The sequence below is a fragment of the Macadamia integrifolia genome, chromosome 11 (genome assembly GCF_013358625.1).
Source record: "Macadamia integrifolia cultivar HAES 741 chromosome 11, SCU_Mint_v3, whole genome shotgun sequence".
Lineage (NCBI taxonomy): Eukaryota > Viridiplantae > Streptophyta > Magnoliopsida > Proteales > Proteaceae > Macadamia > Macadamia integrifolia.
The window spans coordinates 16,149,190-16,172,989 of NC_056567.1; the positions used below are offsets into that span (position 1 = coordinate 16,149,190).

Genomic DNA, 23,800 nt, shown 5'->3' on the forward strand with positions numbered 1-23,800 from the left:
TAGACCTCAATCAAACGAAGCTTTGCTAGTGATTGGATGTGTATGTATTGACTGGAACCTCAAATATCGAATGAGGTAAATATACCACATATAACCTCAATTTTCTGTAAAAGGTAAATAAATAAGTGTATACACATAAACAAATGATCATAATAAAAATACATATGTATTCTTGAGAATAATACTAATGCATCATATATATAAAATAAAATTGAAAGTCAAATGGAACTGAACATATTAAGCAAAACTCCCACTAATAAAATACATAAAAAGAACTAACAAGTCCCATATTAGTGACATGCACTTGAAAGACTTTTGAAGTCAAGCCCTTAGTAAGAGGATCTGCAATCATGTTTCCTGTAGCAATCTGTTCCATTGTAATCTGTGACTCTTGAACTTTCTCTCTGACAAAAAATTACTTAATGTCAATGTGTTTAGAGTCTGAAGTACTTTTACTGTTATGAGAGAAACGAATCGCAGCGTAGTTATCACAGAACATCCTCAATGGTTTAGATATAGAATCAACAATCTGTAATAATGTAGTTCTACAGAAATTTATGATTCATGAGTTTACTCCCACTGATCTTTAGATAGACCTATTCGATTCTTTCCATTTTCATAAAGAACCTTAACTTGAACATAATTAACAACCACTGGCTTAGGAGGCTCATCAATTCAAGATTAAAATCTATTATCATAATAGCCAGAGAAATATTAAAGGATTAGCTCCATTCCTAAAATTGGAACCATTCAAAAATTTTAACAGAAAATAGCTAAGAAGTCAAAGCTGACAAATATAATCATACATATTTATCAAAATATACAATATGCAAGAACAGAAGGCATATTAAACTTCCCAACAATATAATTAAATCTAACTAATTGGGCTATTAATCAGATTTATCCCAGTATTCTTTTCAATAACAGTAGAAAAACAAAAACTGGGAAAAGATCCGACGTCATTGGGGTCACACTTGTGGTGGCAAGATCGCCCAACACGTAGTGAAATCTTTCACATGTAAGGCGAGACGCTCAAAACAACACCACTCTGAATATTCCGTCACCTATGGTGGCAAGACAAGAACCTCCAAAGCTATGAAGCCCAAAATGGCACTCTCACACTATCAAGCGAAACCGACCAAATGAAGACTCACCTATGGTGGTAAGAGTACATCATTCGCCATATGGTCTCATTGACTACAACCCATCATGAATAGTCAATAGCTGAGAAATATTTATTTGAACTTATATGTCCTATGTGAACTTGTGATAATGTGCGATTTTATTTAAAAAAAAAATAGAATGTCAACACTCATAACTAAATGCCTCGTGACCAAACCGGATATCACGAATGATAAACATAGTATCGAAGAAAACATCGAAATACCCCAAGTTAGTTTAAAATTCATGAACACGGTTAGTATAGTGCATGATAAAACATGTATAATGCATCTATCACCCTCAATAGGATAATAATTTATTCTCCCACTAATACAAGAGAGTGAAAAACCAGATGACCTATTAAAAATATCAGTTATATGAGTCAAAATCAGTTCATATTATAATTGGATCTAACTGTTGGCTTGAACAAACATGGTCAAAATAGTCAACAACATAAATAGATTTCAGAAATCATTTCAATAAACTAAAATGAAACGATTTTTTTATTTCACTTGCATAAACTGTTTATGGTCTATCCAATCAGTAGACTTCAAAACTGAATTTCATTGAAACTATGATGAAAATAATTAATAAATCATCAATATGTACAAGTAACGTATGATGATCTTGTGTCATAACATCTCAAATGTGAGTATATGTATCATCATTAATATTAATCTTTAAGATATCAATTTTACCCATAAAAGATTTTCACTAAAGCCCATTTAAATAGACCACACCAATAACAAAGTTCAATTTGGTGAGATTCATATTCACTGTAATAACTATATTATTCAAGAGTTATAAATGAAACTATATCATTATCCTTTGGGACAGGAATTCACTGGTCCTCTCATTTTCTTGTATTAACTGTGAAAAGAACAATAACTTTTGAGATCCCCACCTTTGGGATTAAAAACCTTAGGTTACTGTCATTTTCTTTAACTTTGGTGACATCATCTTTAGGAAAATATCATCTACTATACTGCCTTAGGGAAAACCATATAAGAATTAGATACGTCACTTTGATGGAATCCACATCACCCTTTCATGGTTCCCTAGAGATGTGTTATGCAGCTAATCATGTATAGAAACTTACACCCAATTTAATTTTAATATATATTTATTCATCATAGAGTATTCCAAATATGACATGTAAGCACAAAATGACATTAATTTTCTACTTACGTAAATCATAAATGACATTTTCAATATCATGGTTATGATAAACCAATGTAAAAACATTCATAAATAGAAATACAATTTCGAAGTCTTTCTGGAACAAAGACATAACACTACAAATGTTTCAGAATAATTATGAATTTCATCATTCTACTGATCAAACCATAAACAACATTTCATAGTACATAATTCCATCCTCCCACTAGTTTGACTAGTTAAGTAATTATCCATAATATCCCAAGTGCATAATAAAGTGACATCATAATGACCAATGGTATTTTATTATTCACAAGGACTTGAGACTCTCAATATAATTAGTTCCAATCTAAAAAAAACTTCATTAGACATTATGTGAAGATTGATTATTACCAAATAAGACAATTTCAAGTGATAAAATCCTTCACAATCTCACGGCGATCATTAACATAGTCAATTTTCAACATATTAATCAATGACCTCTTGGTTCTATGACTAAATACAAATATATTATATAATTTTTTTTTTAATATACTTATTTGGTTAAAGCCGATCAATGCCGATGACTATTCTGGCGACCCACCAAAAAACCCAAATGGGTAAAAATATGGATCACCAGGTTGGATTTCTAGGTCGACCCAACCGGTTCGGTTAGCTTTTGAACTAGTTCAATCATGTGACCCCAATCATCTTGATTCGGTTGACTTTTGGTTCACTTGGTTCAATTCTTTGAACCATAATAATAAGTTGAACTCTTTAAATAATATATATATATATATATTGGGCTTGAGCCCACCAACCCAAACTTAAGGAACAAACTTAACTCAATGTTGGGCTTTAGCCCGAAGGCTCAAAAGTTATAAACTATATAACCCATTATAAGTGAGGACCATTAAGGGTATAAATGTAAAACCAAAACATAACAGTATTAAAACCCTGAATAAAAGTAAAAGCAAAGGATAACCATATGTATCCCTACGCCTTACCCTTTCTTTGGTTTATTTTAACAAAACAACACAGCCGTCGACCTGCAACTATTTTGCAGGTTTTTTTTTTTTAATTAAATAAATTAAAATCTTACCTTTTTATGCTAATGGGGGAATTGATCCCCTCCTCCCTCAAGCAAAAACAAGACATTACTCAATGTCCTGCAACTTTAAAAGTCAAAGGCCGGTAACACAATCAAGGGTGCCATCGGTCCCGAAAAGACCATCGAATACTCTGGCCTAAATTCAAAATCTCAACGACAAAACTTGAAATCCGATGCCCTCTGTTCTCAAGAGACCCAATTTCCAGAAAACTTGATTGCTTAGGTAGTGGCCCTTAGGGGCTGCAAGCGGCAGCACTGAAGTTTGACAAAGCCTTTAAACCCTCCGGCAAACAAACCCCGGATCGATTGCCAAAATAAAAACAAAAAACTATATGGGGTTCGAGAGTTTGAAGGAAACAATTGTAAGTTATAAGGCTTAAAACTCATCTTGTATTGCCACCCATGGCAGCTATACGGAATGGGGGATGTCCCTAAAACTTCTGGCGAAGGGAGAACTCCTCTGGACAATGACCCATCAGCTAAATCCATGGCTTTGTATAAAATCAGTCCATTGTAAAGGTATGGACATCAACATGCACCCGGCGGAAAACTCAAGAACAAGGAGTAAGGTCTGATATGCGTGTAAGCAGCCATGGCTTGACCGAAAAAACATGCATATTATAGGTTGAATCGAACATTAATTTATACAAAAAAAAAAATGCAGCCCATCGTCTCCATGAACCACTCTGATACCATTGATAGAAAATCTATGTAATCACATGGAGATCAGATAAGCATGCAACAACAAATATAGAGTCAGATCTTAGGCGTACCTAAATCCATGGCTGAAGAATAAGAACTCCTCAAAGTCTTCTTATATTCACGTACAACACGATCAATGTTGGTCTGGTCTACCCTCTTTCCCTTTTACTTTAGGTCATTAGCCTCACTTAATGGGTCAATGATAACTATATATAGGGGTGAGGGTAGGGACCAACCCTGCAATAAAGTTAGGGTTTCTTCCCCATTAAGGAAACAATACCTTAGGTCCACACATAGTAATAAATATTTCATACCATTAAGGTGTGCTAATAGAATCCAATATCTCCATAGAACACTTACCAATAATATTGGATTCTTTCTGCTTACTCCATCTGTAGTCAACACCACTAAATTGATTTTAGAAACAAATCTTTGACTATGTTAACCCACCTAATTGAAAATCTTACATATATGAGTTGTGTCCTCTCTCCACATCTTGGGTAGCAACCATCAATGTTTGGCATTTCGATGCAACAGACTCTCTCCATAGCAAGGCCCTGTGCACATGCTTTTCCATAGAAAAATCCTTATCTTTGGCAAAATATAACAACACCATATTTTCCTCCAACATGTCACTGGTGTGCTTCTACAATGGTAAAACCTTGTAAATTTACAAGCTCGTACTTCAATGTATCTATCTGTGTCTACTAAAGACCAAACACCTCCACATTTCATCTCCAGAGCACTCTACAATGAGAGAGTTTCTGCTACAAGAACAATCCTGATGCCTTAGCCACATCACCCGAATGTACGACCCTCCGTGTCAACGACTCAATAATCAAAGGTGTGTGATCAGAACCTACTATCAAGTGGGAGAAAATCAATGTCTCATCAAAACATACTTCACTAACACAGATTAACCAAAGCCTCGTCCAATCTAACTCTTATGCTAACCACTCCTATCCTCTCATTCCACTCCTATCCTCTCATTCCTCTTTTGCGCAATAGAAGCAGTAGCTCAAATCAAACGCCTTTGAACACCTCGAGACTTGTGCTCGTGTGTTGGATTTCATGCAAAGACGCTCTAAGACATTGGATTTGAGCTGCCACCTCTATTGCGTAGTAGAGGAGGCGAATCCTGTATATATTGGACCATGAGCTCTCAAATCCATCAAGTGACACTCATCCACCATATTCCGGAAAAGGAAATTATCTCTGGCACCCCTCATGTTCTCCCTATCCTTCTCATACGATAGGATGGAATCAAAATCCCTAGACACAAAAAACTATCATTCCTCTCCGTAGTGAATTGTCTGATGCTTTTTTTATTTTTTTTCCACAAAATAAAATATTGCATGATGCTATCCCACACCTTATGGCGTTGAGATCTAATCATTAAGATCACCTTACCCTTCTCTGTTTAATGAACAATTTTAATTCCCTTTAGGAAGGTACAATTTAATTTACTTATAAGTTCAGGATGTAATTTAGCTAAGGAAGCTAGATCAGAGCAGGTTAATCTTTGAACTTATTATAGGGGTGCGATATGTGCTTTTGTAAGTTCTCTAAAACTAATTTCAAATATTTTTGTTTTTATATTAAAAGAAAAAAAATTACATGTATTTATAGATTGGGTTTTTCTTCTCAATGTATCCCTTTAACATGAGCATTGATACTATCAAATGGTCACAACGGAGGATAGTTCTAACTTCGTCAAGAAGAGTGGGAGTGTAACAATGACCCAAGAGTCAAAGCATTCCCAAGGCCAAAACCCCGATTCTTCTGCTTAGGTAGAAGTTGCACCACATCCTCCAAACTTGTTCACACCTCTAGAGATTCATGACCCATTGATGTTGTTCCCTGGATTCCTTGGAGCAGTTTCTGAACTCAGACTTCCACCATGCTTCCTACCACACTATGATTCATTCTGTCAAGCCTACAAAATGGCTCAAATTCATTGAACTCCAAAGGCTGAGCAAGACATGGGAGAGATTGAAAAAAACATGCTCTTTAGTGCTAAGGAAGAAGATCATGAGCTATTGTAAAAGGTGGCCTCCTTACTATCGCACATAACGTGTTTTAAAACCTTGAGACCTATGCGCCAAAATGAACAATGACACGTTAATTGCAATATTCATTAGGAGACCACATTTAGTTTTGTCATCTTTGCTTTATCATTGAAGTGCACAAAATAAGCACCCAAATATGCAATTTTTTTTTTTTTTTTTTTTTTGATGAAGAGTCCAAATATGCAATTTTGCTAAGCCAAAAGAACCGGGCAGAATTTTTTCTATCATAAAAAGAGTCAAAAGTAGATTTTCCGCTACTAATTAGAAACACTACAATTACACCAAAAATAAAATTAGAAACCCCACAAGAATCGCAAAGGGCCCGTTTGTTTAAAGGGGAGTTAGGGGTGGGATTGTTGTAGGCAACGTTTAGTTGGACAAAATTAAAATCCTCAACACCACCAGGGAACCTACTTCGCCGAGGCAGCTTTGCAAAGGTCTATTATGCTCGTTCTCTCGCCGATGATCCGATTTAGCCTTTAAGGTAAAGGACAAAATCAAAATCCTCATCCCACATGATCCCAGTTGCTGAATCCCCCAAAATAAGCAAGGAAAATTTATTGCAAACAGCCACGTTTTCAAGCAATGCAACACATGTACCACTAACCCCCTTCACTATGGACAAAAGAGACTTCAAAGATGACCAGATTCAGTTTTGCTGAAGCTAGAAAGGCCAATTTTTTATGGATTTGTAAGAAAAATAGTGAAAGCCATTGTGAAATTAGTGGTTTCTTTTATTTAAGGACATAATTAAGGTTTTTTGTTTCTGAGTTTCTCTTCCGCATTATCATCTTCTTCATTTTCTTGTTTTAGAAGTTGAAACTTCATGTGGTGAGATGTAGCAGAAGAAGCCATTGCAGGATTTTGGACTATCTTTGAAAAAACGAGAAAGAGGGAAAATTGTAATCTGCAAATAGAAAAGAAAACGAGAGTGAAAGATCATGAGTGAAAAGACCCAATTTCGTTCAAGGCCATTTTCTGAAGTTTTGAAACTGATCGATTGAGCATGACCTCGAAGAATTAGTTTTGCAAGTTCAGGATCGTGATGGAGGTTTGCAGTGGTGGTGGGATGATGGAGGTTTGCGGTTGCACCCAATCGCTCAAGGACATTTTCTGAAGTTCTGAAACTGATCGAATTAGAGTGACCGAGAAGATTTAATTTTGCACCTTCAAGATCAGGATGGAGATTTGCGGTGGTGGTGGGACGATGGAGGTTTACGGCTGCACCCAATTCGTTCAAGGCCATTTTCTGAAGTTCTGAAATTGATCGAACTGAGAGTGCTTGAGAAGAGTTAGGTTCGTGGCTATAACATCGACGATGTCTAATGATTCAGGTTGCTCTTCACAAAATCCTGCAATTTTTGCCAAAATCCCCATCAAAGTCCCATCAATTTGGTGGGTCTTTGGTGAACGCTGAGGTGGGAGAATAAAATGTCCATGTGGGCAGGCAGGAATTATTGCTATGTTTCCTTAAAATTCCACCCCTGTTAAACAAACAACCCAAATCTTGTTAGGGTGGGATGGTTACCAAAACCGTTCTAAACTAACGGCCCAAATGGAACCCATTCAATTTGTGATTATATTCTCATTGAAAACTGAGAGGAAACTCCTCCGTTAGAAACGCACCCCATGGTCCAACCACAAAGAGAGAGAGAGAGAGAGAGAGAGAGAGAGAGAGAGAGAGAGAGAGAGAGAGAGAGAGAGAGAGAGATGCTTGAGGCTTGATGTTTAAAGCAGAAAAAAAAAAAGACACTAACAGTGATGTCGGAGGCGGAAGGGTGGAGAGAAGTTGGGAAAAAAATGTTTGCAATTCCGATCTCGTACAATTCCGTGCAATACCACCTTCAGGCGGTGACACGTGTATTGATACCAATACAATGGTCCAGATCTGATTTAAATGCTTCTTCACAGATTTAATGTTTTATTAGTTATACCAGATTTGGACCATTGTATTGGTATCAATACATGTGTCACCGCCTGAAGGTGGTATTGCACGGAATTGTACGAGATCGGAATTGCAGACGATTTCAACCCGAGAAGTTGTTGCGGGTGCAAGTGTATGGATCAAAATCCTCTGCAGTGAGGAGATTTGGTGGAGAGTGGCAGTGGACCCCTGTCATTGCGACACCTGCCATGAATTAATCCAATGGCCATTACATCTCAACCCATTTTCACAACTTTCAAAATCCACTACCCATTTTACCCGACAACCTGCAGTCCTACCCAAGGAGGCTTGTGAGAGAAAAAAAAAAAAAAAAACACTATGAAGGTTCTGGGATCTTCTCCCTTCGGCTCTGCAAACCATCTCCATCCATGGCCGAAAGAAAAGAAAACGGAAAGGAGATACTTCAGATCACCTTCGCCTCCCCCACTGATGAGGGTAAATATGTCCCTGACCACAGCACAGCCAAGGAGCGATTGAACTACTCGTGCCGAACTACCATCTCGGCCTCTCCTCTGGCCTAGCTGCCACCTCCGCCCAGCATCATCAGGCAGGGCTCCCTGAAATGTGCCTTCATCCACTCCTACATTCAAGGAGCATAATTCCTTATCATAAGGGCAGGACTATCCATTACATGTCATTAGAGGCATCCACTCATCTCACAACTCACACCTCCGAGATAAGAGAAGAATATTCTCGAAAGATACCCTAGAATCTAGAATATTCCTAAAATCAAAGAGCCATCCTCCTTAAGGACTCCACTCCCAGTAGGTCTCTCCACGGACGTTCCCCCTTTCTCTACTCCATCAGCAATCCATAAATACCAAGGTGAGCCTCCATTATGAGGATCGATCACTTCTTTTGACTGAAAACTCTTTTGAGTATCTGCTGTGAAAAAGATGTGTCTTAGGCATCGGAGAGCCCCCAGTCTGGTTAGCTTGGCTCTCCTCTGTCTTCTCTTCTATGCAGATCGACTGAAGCATTAGGAGCTGCAAGGTAAGATTCGCTTGGGCATATCGTACCTCAGCTCGGACCCCTACAAAGAAAACACCATTCCGAATGGCATACGAGATTGAAGCCTTAACCCCTATAGAGGTGACCCAAGCTTTGTTCTGATCGACAGTGTTTGATGCATCATAAAACGAAGCAGGGCTCCAAGCAAACATCGACTTCATAGACGAAGTTTGAGAAGAAGCTCTAGTGCGAAATGAAACCTACAAGCAAAAAAGTGCAGCAGTATCACAACCGAAAGGTTCGGCCATGACGATTCATAGTAGGCGAGTTGGTCATTTGAAAAGTAGCTGTTGCAGACCCGAGAAGTGAAGGCAAGTTAAGCGTGAACTAGGAAGGCCCTTAAATAATCTCCAAAGTGGTTCACCCTGGTACTTACCACTTGCAGACTCAGGGGGTACAGCTATACCAGGAGCATGGAATGTCGAAAATCTCAAAAAAATTTACCAGTAGATCACATTGAAGTCCCGCACGACCGGGTTTGAGTCTTATTGATTTTATATTCTCAGCACCTTGGTTTTCATATTCCAATTATTCAATTTCATTCATGGAGCGAATTGGACTCTATTTCAAAGCAATGTATTTGTTACAAGTGCATGCCACATATCAATAAATGAAGAAGCTTCTCTTAAGTATCCAGCTCATTAAGACCGAGCTCCAGCTCGGTACCTCTCAAGACCGAGCCCCAGCTCGGCACTACTAAGACTAAACCCAAGTTTGACACCTCAAAACCTTAACATCTAAGGCATTAAGACCAAGCTCCAACTTGGCAACGTCTAAAACTAAGCCACAGCTCGGCACTACCAAGACCAAACCTAGGATTAGCACCTCAAGACCTTAACATCTAAGGCATTAAGACCTAGTTCTAGCTCGGCAATGTCTAAGACCAAGCCCCAGCTCGGCACTACCAAGACCAAACCTAAGTTTGGCACCTCAAGACCTTAACATCTAAAGCATGAAGACCGAGCTTCAGCTCGACAATGTCTAAGACGGAGCCCCAACTCAGCACTACCAAGGCCAAACCTAGATTTGGCACCTCAAGACAACATCTAAGGTTTTAAGATCGAGCTTCAACTCAGTAACATCTATGGTAGAGTCCCAGCTCGGCACTACCAAAGCCAAACCCATATTTGGCATCTCAAGACCTTAACATCTAAGGCATCAAGACTTAGATCAGCTTGGCAACGTCTAAGACCAAGCTTCAGCATGGCGTCACTACGGTCTAAGTCTAGGCATAACACTTCAGAAGATTAAGATGTACAAGATAAATCCAATCTCAACTAGATAATAGAACTACACTTACAGGGAAATAAAAGAGGCACAACGACTGAAAAGAAAACATTTTTCATTAATAAAAGAGGAAAAAAACCCTCAAAATTACACTATTCCCGAAGGAGACATTTATATAAAAAAAAATAAAAAATAAAACTACATTACTCCCAAAGGAAGAAGAAAGAAAAAAAAGGATAAGATAGCATCAAAATTGCAGGGATTGGGGGGCTAGTTTAGGAGAGAGCGAGCTAGTTCATTTGACTGCTTTTGGGTCGGCTTGAGTCACCTCTTCATCAACCTCGACTTTTTCGACGAGCTGCACTGAAGAAGTGGGGGCAGGAGCACGCTGCTCATAGTCTGACAGATCGTAGTCTGGCGTCTTGCCAATGACGAAATGAATGGCATCGTTTGAGCTGGCCTGGAATGAGGTGATGTTGACGTCAACTAACCATTTTTGACCAACTTTGGAGTTCAGCCACCTCTCAGCAGCAACCTCATCGTTCGCCGTCAGCTCGGCTTGATGCTTCCATTCCAGCTCAGTAATCCGAGCTACAAGTTTAGCCTCCTTTTTTCTGCTGGACTCTTGAGCCTCGATGATCTCTCTCTAGAGCGTGTCCTTCTTCTTGACTAGGTCACTGTTGACCCGGAGTTGCTTGGCAACTTCGCACTCCAGCTCGCCAGCCCTCAACTCGGCATCTTTGGCGCTCTGCTCCTCAGCCCGGGCCCTTTTCTTCTCAGCCTCCTGCTGGCCCGTGATCATGTGCACGTCCCCCCTGAGATGCCTCACCTCATCTTCTCCATCAAATAGGCGACGACCATGTTCTCAAATAGATGAGCCGCATCAATTGAGAAGTTGAAGCCCTGTAAAGATTCAACAGAGTGGTTAGGAATATTCAAATATCAGAACCATACAAGATGGAGGTTGTGGTAACTTACATCGTCGATCCGCATGTACATCAAGTCTGCAAAGTCTACATTCGATAACTTCTTCGCACAGGCGATGTCCCTCTTAGGGCGGCTTCGACAACACCATGCCTGAGCATTGTTGGGATCAAGCACGGTGCCGTTCTCAATCAACTCCTCCAGTGTGGTGGGAGGCTTCTGCCCAGCCTGCACCTCTTCATCAGAGGAGCACCTCCTCTTCTGGCCTTCCCGGCCTTAAGCCTCCTGGTCAGACGTGTCGAGCTGCCCGGTGCCCTTATCTTCAGAAGGGCCTAGTGGCTCCTTGCCCTTCAAATTGCCCGGGGCCCCATACTGAGCTGTGTATTAGACTGGCGGGGGCATCTCCTTGTCGGGCATCAGCTTTCCTAACTTGCCCCCAATCATGATGGGTGAGGCATTTTGGCCCGTGCCAGGAGGTCAAATGGTCTTCACACCAGAGCCAGGGCTCGGCATGGCCTTGCCCTTGTCCGTAGTCTTCTTGGTGGCCTGCTCGTCTGCCTCCTTCTTCCTTGCCTCCACAGCCGCCCCGGCAAGGACCTTGTTATCTACCTTCACGTTCACCACTACAAAACAAAGATGAGTTGTGCTGAGTTAGAACAAAGACCAAGCTGACCTAAAGAGACAACTAGACTCAATTAAACCCTCACCAGGGACTTCACTTAGCTCCCACTCTCGGAGGAAGTCTTCGTCCTGCAGCATCCGGATGTCCATGGCCTCCCCACCCAAACACATTTGATAGGTTTGGAGATCGGCCATGGATAGGTTAGGAGCTCGGTTCAACACCGACAGAGTGGGCCTCACCCAACTTCTCTTGAAGGGGTTCCCCTCCATTGCCACATAGAAATACCTCTCATTCCACTTCTTCACTGAGGAGGGCATGTTGATAAACATCTTCAAATCATTGTAGGGATCGTCCATGTCCCTCTTAGTGAAGTAGTACCACCCCAAGGTGTGCCTCTTCACTAAGAACATCTTACGGAAGACCTCCAACGTCGTAGTTACGCCCAACTTCAAGAAGAACACCTCAAAGCCGAGAATAGTGCACCAGGAGTTCAAGGTGAGTTGGCTTGGGGCGAGACACTAGTACTTCAGAACCGAGCTGACCAACTCGGGCACTGAAATCCTAAGGCCGCTCTGGAAGGCGACGTCGTAGAGGGCCACCTCGTCCCCAGAGGCGTCTACACGTTCATCTTTATCTGGGACGCACATCACCACATAATTGGGGATACCATACCAACCCCGGATCAAGTCTAGAACTTTGGGCTTAAGAATGCTTGGGGTGTTGATAGTAGTTTTCTTTTCTCCGACGGATGAAGCAAAGCCTTCTCCCTCAGACTCTGCAAGGCCTACCTTAGGGACTTCAATGCCTGATGGACCTGCCACTGAATTGCCTGCTATCGCGGCACTAGGGGGTTGAGCTGGGGCGACCAAGCCAGGATCACCCTTGGTCGGGACTGTCACAGATGAGACCACCCTCGATAGAGCCTGAGCTGCCACTAGAGCCTGAGCTACCTTCAGAGCCTAGACCGCTTGAAGTGTCATCACTGAAGGATGAAGGATTGGGAATGGGACACTCTGGGTGGTTTTTCCCAGGCCTCACGGCCATGCTGGGAGAGTTAGGGTCACAGGGACGACATATCAAGATCATCAGGATTGACGCTAGGAAACACGGAGGGCTGAGTGGAAGAAGAACGATGAGTGACAACCATAGTACTATCTTACTTAATGGTTGAAGGACGAGCTTGAAAGTGACACACTGGAGAAGAGGAGTTGATGAGGACGAGCTAGTTGGAGAAGCTGATTGGTTGTATTCAAGACACCGGGCTACTCTGAGATCCTGTAGATGACCGCGCTGAGACTAGGAGCGAGCTGAACTGACTTTAACGCTAGAACAAATGCGAAGTCTTCTGGGAAAAAATATGTCCTATTAATAGGTGAAGGCGATGGAAAATGGACGGCTGGATCTGACTGAGATCAATGGTGAACCAAAGCAGTCTCTTCGCCTGCCTGAGGTGAAGTTACGACGCTGTGACATGTGGCAGAACCAGCGTTTTTCGCGCTGAACAAACGACGCACACGTGCGAAAGTCAACTGAATTTAATCCTCTAGTTGTCCAAACCGAACTAATAGAGCAAGGGGTTGGTGATGAGGGTAAATATGTCCTTGACCACAGCACAGCCAAGGAGTGATTGAACTACTTATGTCTAGTTCCCACCTCAACCTCTTCGCAGGCCGACCTGCCACCTCGGCCTCTACTCATGCCGTACTGCCATCTCGGCCCCTCATCAGGCCGAGCTACCACCTCGGCATCTCCTTAGGCTGAACTGCCACCTCGGCCTCTCCTCTAGTCGAGCTGCCACCTCGGCCAGGCATCATCAGGTAGGGCTCCCAGAAACGTGCCTTCATCTACTCCTACATTTAAGGAACGTAATTCTTGATCATAAGGGCAGGACTCTATCCATTACACGTCATTAGAGGCACCACCCCGCTCACAACCCACACCTCCGAGATAAGAGAAGCATATTCCTGAAAGATACCCTAGAATCTGAAATATTCCTAGAATCAGAGAGCCATTCTCCTTAAGGACTCCACGCCCAGTAGTCTCTTCGCGGATGATCTCCTTTTCTCTACTCCATCAACAACCTATAAATACCAAGATAAGCTTCCATTATGAGGATCGATCACTTCTTTTGACTCAAAACACTTTTGAATATTTGTTGTGGAATGATCAAACTTAGGCATCAGAGAGTCCCCCGTTAGATCAGCTCGGCTCTCCCCTATCTTCTCTTCTGTGCAGATCGACTAAAGCATCAGGAGTTGCAAGGAAGGATCGACTGATCAATTTTTACATCACCCACAATGGCTGCTGCTTTTTTCGGTTACCTAAACCTGATTTCACGAAGTGGGGTGGGTCATATCGAAAAACCAATGTCCAAGCTAGCCTTGTTTTCTCTGTGAAGGCGAGCGAGTTTCAAGAGGCAATCACGGCTAGCTAGAGGTAGCAGAGAGATTCTCAAGTTGTGGTAGTTAGCATCACATGCGATGGAGGAATCACGGGAAGAGAGAAGGGGGAGGGAGAGGCGAAGGGGCTGGTGTTACGGAGTGAAGGAATCAGGGCAGTGGTTGCAGCGATGCATGGGAGAGGCAAGGCTTAAAAAATCACTGAATTGGATCAATTGGTCACAGATCCCAATTTCCCAACGAGATGAACCGGTCATTTCTCGATTAAATCATCAAAAACAGGGAAATATTCCATTGATCTACCGATTCTAGGACCGATTAATCCAATTCCTTGGTTAGAATCGGTCAAATAGGAGTGAATTGTTCGAATTGAACGCTATCGATTCTGAGTTAAATTGACCCATTTCGGACCCGACTCACCGATTTTTGAAACCTGGGAGGGGCAGATGCAATCAATAATACTGTAATGGAGAAATGTGTGATGGTAAAAAACGTGTTATTACAACACCAACGCTAATGTACAGATAGCCTTTCCCATTTGGTATTTAACATTAAAAAGGTAACCCCTTCAATGAAGACAAGAGATAAAAAGCTGCTTGATTTTCCAACAATTGTTTGAACACGAGAAAGTCCACGGAGAACAGTAAAATTCACGATCACCTGCAACAAAAGAAATCGCACGATGAAGACAAGAGAAAATGACAAAAACATGGAAATAAGCCAATCTTTCCGACCAAATTAAGCCCTTTAAACTTATTAAATTACAAAAGGCCTACCTTTATTTAAAAAATATCCTGGTGATGGAGCACGGGACAAGTTGCTTGGAAGTAAGTGGCTGATAGCCGGTACGAAATGAGACCCCCATGTGACTTTGCATGGGAAGGGCCCTACAGCCCCTGGCCAACGACCTGACGTCTCTTCCCACCTCCACACTTGATGTGACCAGCAGGACCCTACCTAGTAAGTATCTTCACTGTCACGATACCAACCACAGTAACGCCACACCATCAGATGGGAATCCCAAATGTATCATTCGGATGATGCAGATTCGTAAACGTTTTCAAGATCGGTGCATCTAAATCCATACTTCCATGCTCGCGCCAAATCAGAATCCACAGCATCAACCACTCTGATATTTTTGCAATTTTCTAACTTTCCAGACAGACTCCACCGTACACCCCCATAGCACAGCTTATACGTGGAGCAATCCCCGTTTCAACTTTCAAATCCATCATTCATTGTGTATGATATATCCACCCACCCCACATCTGGCGGTCTATAATAAAACTCCCCAAACAACGGTTCAACTCAACAGACAGTCGCACATGAGAGGGGCAGCTGTGGGGGATTTGGGAATAGAGAATCAACTCTAGACAAAGGAGAGAGATAGCCCCACTTCCATTCAAAATTATATAAACCCCCATGTGTCAATTTTACAAGGCATTGTCAAAACTACTCTGGACAAAGGGCGGGAAATTAAAAAAGAAGAGGCTGATACGAAATTTCTTGTTCCTCCGTTGTGTTCCCTTCCGAAACCAACTATTTTGAACCCCCTCCACTCCCCCTAAACCACGGGATGGGTTTGAGAAGGGCAGCAACCGCTCATAACTGCTATTTGAAAAAACAACCAACGGCTATATACGTGAAAGTATGTGGGGATATAACCACTAACGACTTTTTGAACCAAGTACCACCCAAACAACATAATTTTGTCCATGAAGAAAGCTGATAAGAGTCGCCAACAATCTCCAACCCAACCTTCCTTCTTCCCTGTAAAGTGATGAGACGAGGGCATCCATGAAAACAGAACACAAACTGTTAATGGTGCCTGGATGACTTGGCATCTTCAACACCATCGTCATCATCTTCATCATCATCATCTTCATCTCTCTTCCTCTTCGCCTGGGAAGAAGTTGACGGATGGAGCTTCACCTCGCTACCATACACATCCTCTTCATCTGCAACCTCCTCCTCCTCAGCATCATCCTCTTCATTGCCTGGCTCCAAATCACTACCTCCAGCATCTTCTTCAGCCTGCCCAATTGGCTGAACCAGGTACTCAGCCCCATAATCTTCTTCCTGCAATTCAAAAGCATTTCATCTCAGTAACACAGGAGGAATAAAAACAGCATATTGATACCCTTGCTGCTATCAAATGCAAACAAATAGAATAGGGGAACATTTTCTAGTATCCAGAAGAGTTCGCTAGAGCTCTTATCTAGCGCCCCTGATAAATACAACCAAATCATTTGACATGTATCAGGCAGTAAATGGTTCCTCCTTGAACAATCTACTAAGTCACATCATTAGAACTTGTAATGCTAACTTGAATAGAGAGACGGGCAAACATAAAACAAACACATTGGGCACATTTAGGAACCAAGTGGCATCAAAATATATAAAAATAATAGAATGCCATGATATTGAAGCACCAGAGCAATTTTAATCATTCTGTTGGACAACCTTGCTTTTAATCAGATTCATTCTAGAGGACAAATGCATGATAAGCCAAATGTATGAAAGGAACATGATGGCATCAAACATGTACAACAATTTAGCGAGCCATGGGTTGAAAAAACTTTTACCATTGAATCATCAATTCACACACCACAATCAAATGAAAAAGCTAAACATTAGTTTGTTTCACTTCATTGGAAGTTAAGGTGCCCTTTTTATCCATAGCATCTTACTAATAAATATGAAACCACCAAACCAAACCAAATGCGGGTCTCATTAACCTCCCAAAAATTAAATTAAATTCAGGAAATTAAGTATATCACCAACAGATATCAACTGACTCACAATACTGAAACTCAATTCTATCCAATCATTATACCAATGAGACAATCAGTTTCATCAATAGAAGCTTCTGCTTTCCCCATCGGGTATACTACATAAATTAGGAAAGCAACCCTGCTCCCATTAAACAGAAGACAGCAATTGCCAAAGCACCAAAACACACATTTGCATACTTCAAACCCCGGATGACAACATGTAGGGATTTGCCTCAAAATAAAATTCTCAAAGATCAATGACATATAATGGACATTAGAATAAGGATTACAGGTTGAAAATCAAAGCAATGGATCTACCAAAAAAAGGAATAAAATCTGGGGAATTACAATAACTAATCCCAACATAAAAATAAGGGGTATAATAAAGTAAAAAGTACATATTCTAACTAAACAGCACTAGCTACAGAAACATTAAAAAAATAGCAGTGTCATGAGAAATACTTTCATTGACAACAAAGACAACTCAATTTTTTTAAGTGTGTATGAAATCTTGTCATCCTGTTTTGAGTATGAAAATTCCAATTACTGCCATCAATTATACACAAAAGCATCAGGCTTTCCACTGGCAGCATAGGCACCTTACTTCTTGCTATTGTTTATGTAATCGTGGACCAGGTGTGTAAGAGAAGAAAATCAAATTACTAATTATTTATTAAGAATAGCAGTAATAAGATATATCAGGGAAGAAGTAGCTATAAATTGGACGATGCCCAGAATTGAGGGGCTACAGCTCCCTCACATCCTAAAAGATAAGGAGCCATCCTTGCATAATTCTAAAGCTATGGCTACTGTGCCTATGCTGCAGGCTAGGTTTCCATTCAAACTAGAAGCAAGCAATCTTCCACCTCTATACCAATGTCAGCATAATACTATACCAATATATACACAGAACTGTGACAAGCATGCAAGTACTAATCTTTACTAATGAATGGAGTTAAAACAGACAATGAAACACCAGGTAACAAATCATTGGCAACTATTATGAGGCTCATATCAACTATCCCCAACAAAAGGGAACTCTTTCAACAAATTAAGTAAGCCGCCAGTTATTTAACAAAGAAATCCTTGGGGCAACACAAATTCTGCAGTAACCAAGAACCAAAGCACAGTGAGCATAAAAGAATTGCGACGCATGCTAAGGAAAAATAAATAAATTAAAATAAACAAAGAGCCTCTTGCAGAGGTAGAGAAAGAAAAAGCAGAGTTTTCACCTCATCGTCACCGTCATCTTCTTCATAGTCTCCTTCTTCAACGCCCTGCTCCTCCTCCCCAATCTCTCCATTTTCGTCTTCCTCTCCCTGTTCATGGCCATCAATCTCACCTTCGGTGCTAGTCAGACGCCCCGTAATTCCAGGCTCTGCATCTTCCTCATCGTCCTCTACCTCATCTTCGTCATCCTCGTCTTCACCACCATCATCCTCTTCGACCCCATCTTCCTCATCATCACTGTCCTCAATCTCATGAACCTCGACAACATCCTCATCTTCAGCATCGTCTTCATCAATCTCCTCACCCAAATCTTCTTCTTCTTCGTCTTCTACATCTTCCTCATCCTCGTCTCCGTCTGTTGAGGCCGCCACCCGATAGCCATTAGACTGATGATGCGAAATCGATCCATTCGCGACTCTGGTTATCTCTGTCTCCTCTTCGTCCGCATCGCTCTCCTCATCCTCATCAACATCGACAAGGACTCTTCCACCCCCAACGCTGCCACCATTACCCATCTTCCCCGACCGATCTTCACCATCAATTTCTCCACTCCCAGGATCATCCTCTTCGTCATCTTCATCATCTTCCTCCTCCTCATCAGACTCTGGCCGCTCATTCTCATCGGCATCCATCTTGTCCAAGTACTTTAGAGATTTGATCAATCCAAAGACCTTAGATCGGTAATCTTTGATCCGCGTGACAGGACACTCATAGAGATCGAGCGAGACAAGCTTGAGCTGCGCAAGTGGAGCCAGGTCTTCCAGGAATTGGATTCGATTGTTAGAGAGATCAAGGTCCCGAAGCGACTCCAGACCGGCTTCAACGAGAAATTCAAGGCCGCCAGCAATACGATTGTCAGAGAGGATAAGCTTCTGCAGATGACGAAGACGAGGAAACTTCTCTAGGGAAGAAACACCAACGTTTGCAATGGAGAGGTGCTCGAGGTTCTCAAATTTCTCTAGCAAGATTGGAGGAGGCAGACGGCCCTGTACGCATTTCACTGCGCCATCCAGGGTTAAGGAACGTGCAGAAGCGCAATCGGTTTGGCCGTCGAGCGCCGTTTCCACAGCCCTCTCCCAAACCTCATCCATTAAAGAGCAGAAACCCTAAATTTCAACAACAACAACAACAGAAAACCAAAACAAACAAGGAAATTAAACCGCACAGAAATCACGAAAATCTAAGGTATTATCACCACTCTCTAGCACAGAGGATCAACCTCAACATCTCCAAATCCAAACGAATGAAAGCAACTCAACCCTACACTCGACAAATCATTGAAGTACAAACCCTAACCCTAAACTGATTTAAAACCCTAGTTCGCAGGGGAGATTGATAGCCTTTCTTCTCCTCCTATACCTCTGCGTGTCTGCTGCTGTACTGCAAGAGAAAGAGGAATGCGAAAACCTAAACGCTCATGTTTCTCTCTCTCTTCTCCTCCTTCCTTTTCTAGTGGCGCTAGCTTCACCGCAACCAGCAAGGACTCACGAGCCGCGGTCCAGGTTCGTGTTTCGAAGGGTTAAACCGGTTCCGATAGAGGAATCGAGACTGTGTTCTATTTGTGTTTCCTTGTTGCTGGATTTGTTCTACCGTTGGATTCAATATGCGCGGATCGCTGACGTGGAGGAAATTTTGAACGGCAGAGATTTGACTTCGATGTGTTTGTTTCTGAAGAGCGGTGAACGGGTGATAAAGATATGAAGGACAAGAGAGTCATATCTTCTCAGATATGTAGGATACGTCAACTTCGGGGTTTATATTGGGATGGTTATTGAAATTGCCCCTGAATCACCAGAAAATAGCGAATATGCCATTATTTATTTTTTTATTTTTTTGGTAAGGGCGAATATGCCATTATTGATCGAGGTGGATTCAACCAGCAGCATCGATCTCTTCCTCCCACTCCCAATAGGATTATTCTAATAAGATTGGTGCTGAAGTTTCGGAGATGGAGTCGGAGATAAAAAGAGAACGGTAAATGCGTAATTCACCTAATCCAGAGTGAGAATGATTAACCAAAGTACGTTGGAGTAGGAGTGTCAATTCCACGCTCTCACCGATAGGTCGGAATGTCGGATCAAACCTGACATGTTTATGGTCTGACTTAGACTGACCCGATTAATAAATGTGTTGAACCTGACACATTTATAAATAGGTAATATATGGTGTAACCACCTAGCCCGACGGAGCCCGACTGACCTGATACATTTACAAGCCCGATTTTTATTTTTTTTTAATACTATTTGTATTTAGTCGTAAGGGTATGTGATATATACAATTTAGATGGTAGTAATTACTACATGAACATTCATCTTTTTTATGCATAGTTTAATTGATTTGAACTTACAAAACTTGGGTTATGTAGGCATAGTTTAATTGATTCGAGTTTCGTGGGTTAAAGATCGAGTACTTTAGTAATTTAGTTACTTTGCGCATCTTTGGCTTAATTCATTTTAACTATTGGATATTTTTCTTTGCTATGCCCATCTTTGCCTCATTTTTTTTGTATTCCTCTTCAAGCACATTTAATGGAACAATTTTAAAGAGGACCTGTTTAAAGCCCATTTAAAGTTAAATAGGTCTATAGCCCGATTAAGGCCCGTTTATGGTTACCCGATTAAAGCCCAAGACCGACCGACCCAATTATTAATCGTACCATGTCCCCCAAAGCTAGGCTCATGTACTTAAATGGACATTCACATTGTAAGGCTTCCAAGTGGTCAAGCCAAATTAGGCTCGACGGAGATCGGCCCGACCGACTGGTTGACACCCCTATGTTGGAGTTTGGTCCATCGGGAACCGAATGGGTGGACCGATGGTCAACCCCGGTGCTTTCCTTACTAAGTGCATGTTTGGTTCGATTATTTTGTTGGTACATGTGTTTGATTCTGGATGTAATTCTCTTTGAGAGTTTTTGTTAGAACAATTTTCTTAGGAGAAGAACTACTTGGTTACCTTGGGTCTGATATTTGATTTTAAGTGGAAAATTGTTTCATTACCTTAAGTCTGTCTGTCGATTCTTTCTGGATAACGGGTTGGTTTGCCTTACTCTCTCAATTTTGTTCCTTTATAATTTATAAAACAAAAATAATAATAATGGAATGATGGTTTATAAAAAGCCACTACAAGGTTTGAGAAAAATTATATGTCCTGTTAGGCATTTCTATTACAATTTTTTACAAAATACAAATTGCAATACAAAGCTTTTGTAGTAAAAACTATGTTGTCGTAGTGTTGATCCTTAACTGAAATTAGATGAGAAAAGACTTGAAATAGATGTTGAATCACCACCACAACTGAAGAAGCTTCGAACAGAGTAGAGGTTGAGTCACACTTGTAGTGTGCCTTTAAGGTAATTAATGCCCTCTACTGCTAAGAATTGTTTTGCACCTATACCTCCAAGATAAAACAACCTCCCACTAGAAGATAAGGTAATTCTTCTAGTCCCTTCTAGGAGCAAAAAGCAATAGCACAGCAGCCCCCCTCTAGCCTTACACAAGACTTAGAGAAAATGGAAGGAAGAGAATACTTGTATAATTACAATAAGTAGAAATGGATGGAATGTCAATGTGTGAATATCTATATTTGCAAGATATTTGGTTGAGTTTATATAGACCCAAAACCAACCCTTGCACCATCTTGAATTCCCAAAGAGTAACCTCCAACTAATGGTAAGTTAATTAGAGAATAATGGCATATGGACATAAATTGAGAATTAATTCAATAAATTGAATGAATCCCAATCAATTCCTTAGCCCACCACCCCACTCATAATAGTGATTATGAATGGACTTTAGGACTTAACCCACCTTCCCACTCATGGTAGTAACTATGAATGAACTTTAGAGCACTCATATAATGACACTGGTCATTTACTTCCATTTGGCAATAACCTATGGTATGAATTAAGAATTAATTTCATAAACGAAATTAATCTCAATCAATTCTCTTTGCCCATCTCTCCACTCATGGTAATGACCATGAATAGAATTTAGGGCACCCATAGGGTGTTATTTTTTTCCACTACCTTGACCCCAAGGGTCCCACACCATAATAAGACAATCAAAACACATAAAAGAAATACTTCATTTTGAAACGTAAATATAATAAAATAGATATAAAATCTAACAATCCCCCACAAGTTTCAAATGACACGAATGACACATGTGCTATGACTGTATTAGACACTATAGGACGCATAGTTGTACGTGGCTTTCGGACTTGAACCTACATTAGGTTTAATGAACCACGCTATAGAGTACGGGTAAAGTCAGACTCCTTGAATCTTTCTTCATTGGTGTAGCTGACGAACCCATCAACCACATCTCATAAGTCGACTTTTTGAGCTACCCATCATATAATCACTTTAGACTTTTGAACCGGCCATGTCCTTTATCTTGGATCCATGAATGTTTAGAGAACTTGCCTATAAGTTCTCATCGACGGTGGCCACACCCCCTACATTCACTTAGGTTAGTCCCCGATGTGCACCACAATTAACACACCCCCACATTTCTTGGGATTGGACTAATTAAGAGTTTTTCCGCTCAACCTTTCTCCTTATTGTGGTACTACCATCACCATCTACATCTTGGAATGAATACTTAAATAACCACTAGTACTGAACTAGTCATTCCATAACTTCGTTTGTACCCCTTGAACCTAATTTAGGCATTAAGCCTCTTCACATAGATAGGGTGTCCATCACATGACTTAAGGATTGGGCATCAACCCCATTCTTGTAGATGCACTACACAAGTTCTTGACAGACATAGGCTTTGTGAACATGTCAGTTTGGTTACTTTCTGACTTCACATAATGATAGCTATCGTTCCTTGATATATGTACTGTCTCATAAGATTGTGTCTAGGGGTGTGTGCTTCTTTTTACCATTGTATATCCAGTTCTTGGCTATATGTATAGCCACTTGATTATCACAATGTAGTGATATCGATGGCGTCGATTTTTACCATAATGGAATATCCGTCATTAAGTTTATAAGCCATTCGGCTTCCATTCCTGCCTTTTCTAAGGCTATGAACTCAGCTTCCATAGTAGAGCCCATCCCACAAGATTGCTTTGTGGACTTCCATGAGATGGCACTGCCTGCTAGTGTAAATACATACCCACTAGTAGCTAAGGACTCATTTGTACCCGAGATCCAATTTGCATCACAGTTCCCTTCCAACACCGCTGGTTTACCACTATAGTGCAAAGTATAGTTTATAGTACCTTTTAGGTACCTCAACAACCTATCAACCAAGCTCCAATGCTCCTTACTTGGATTGTGAGTATGTTGACTCAACTTTCCTACTGCAAGAGTAATATCAGAACGCGTACAATTCATTAGATATGTGACTAAACCAATAATTTGTGCATACCTTTTTTGATTCACTGGTTCACCCAAGTTTCTTTTCAAATGACATCCCATATCAAAAGATGTTTTCACTGTTGAAACTTCATGGTGCCCATACTTTTTAAGTATATT

At 41.0% G+C, this 23,800-nt stretch overlaps 1 protein-coding gene across 2 annotated transcripts; it reads right to left on the minus strand.

Moving 5' to 3' along the window:
- Positions 1-15,678: 15,678 nt before the first annotated feature.
- On the minus strand, positions 15,679-19,819 carry LOC122093673 (acidic leucine-rich nuclear phosphoprotein 32-related protein-like). 2 transcript variants are annotated; one of them, XM_042664060.1, is made up of 3 exons: positions 19,672-19,819; positions 18,315-19,418; positions 15,679-16,387 (listed from the first exon to the last, which is right to left on the minus strand). In XM_042664060.1, the coding sequence occupies exons 2-3, from the start codon at positions 19,401-19,403 to the stop codon at positions 16,127-16,129; spliced, it is 1,350 nt and encodes a 449-aa protein (XP_042519994.1). In that variant the 5' UTR covers positions 19,404-19,418; positions 19,672-19,819; the 3' UTR covers positions 15,679-16,126. The 2 variants fall into 2 exon arrangements, with proteins under 2 accessions (XP_042519994.1, XP_042519993.1); XM_042664059.1 differs by having other exon boundaries at positions 18,315-19,814.
- Between the last annotated feature and the right edge of the window lie 3,981 nt (positions 19,820-23,800).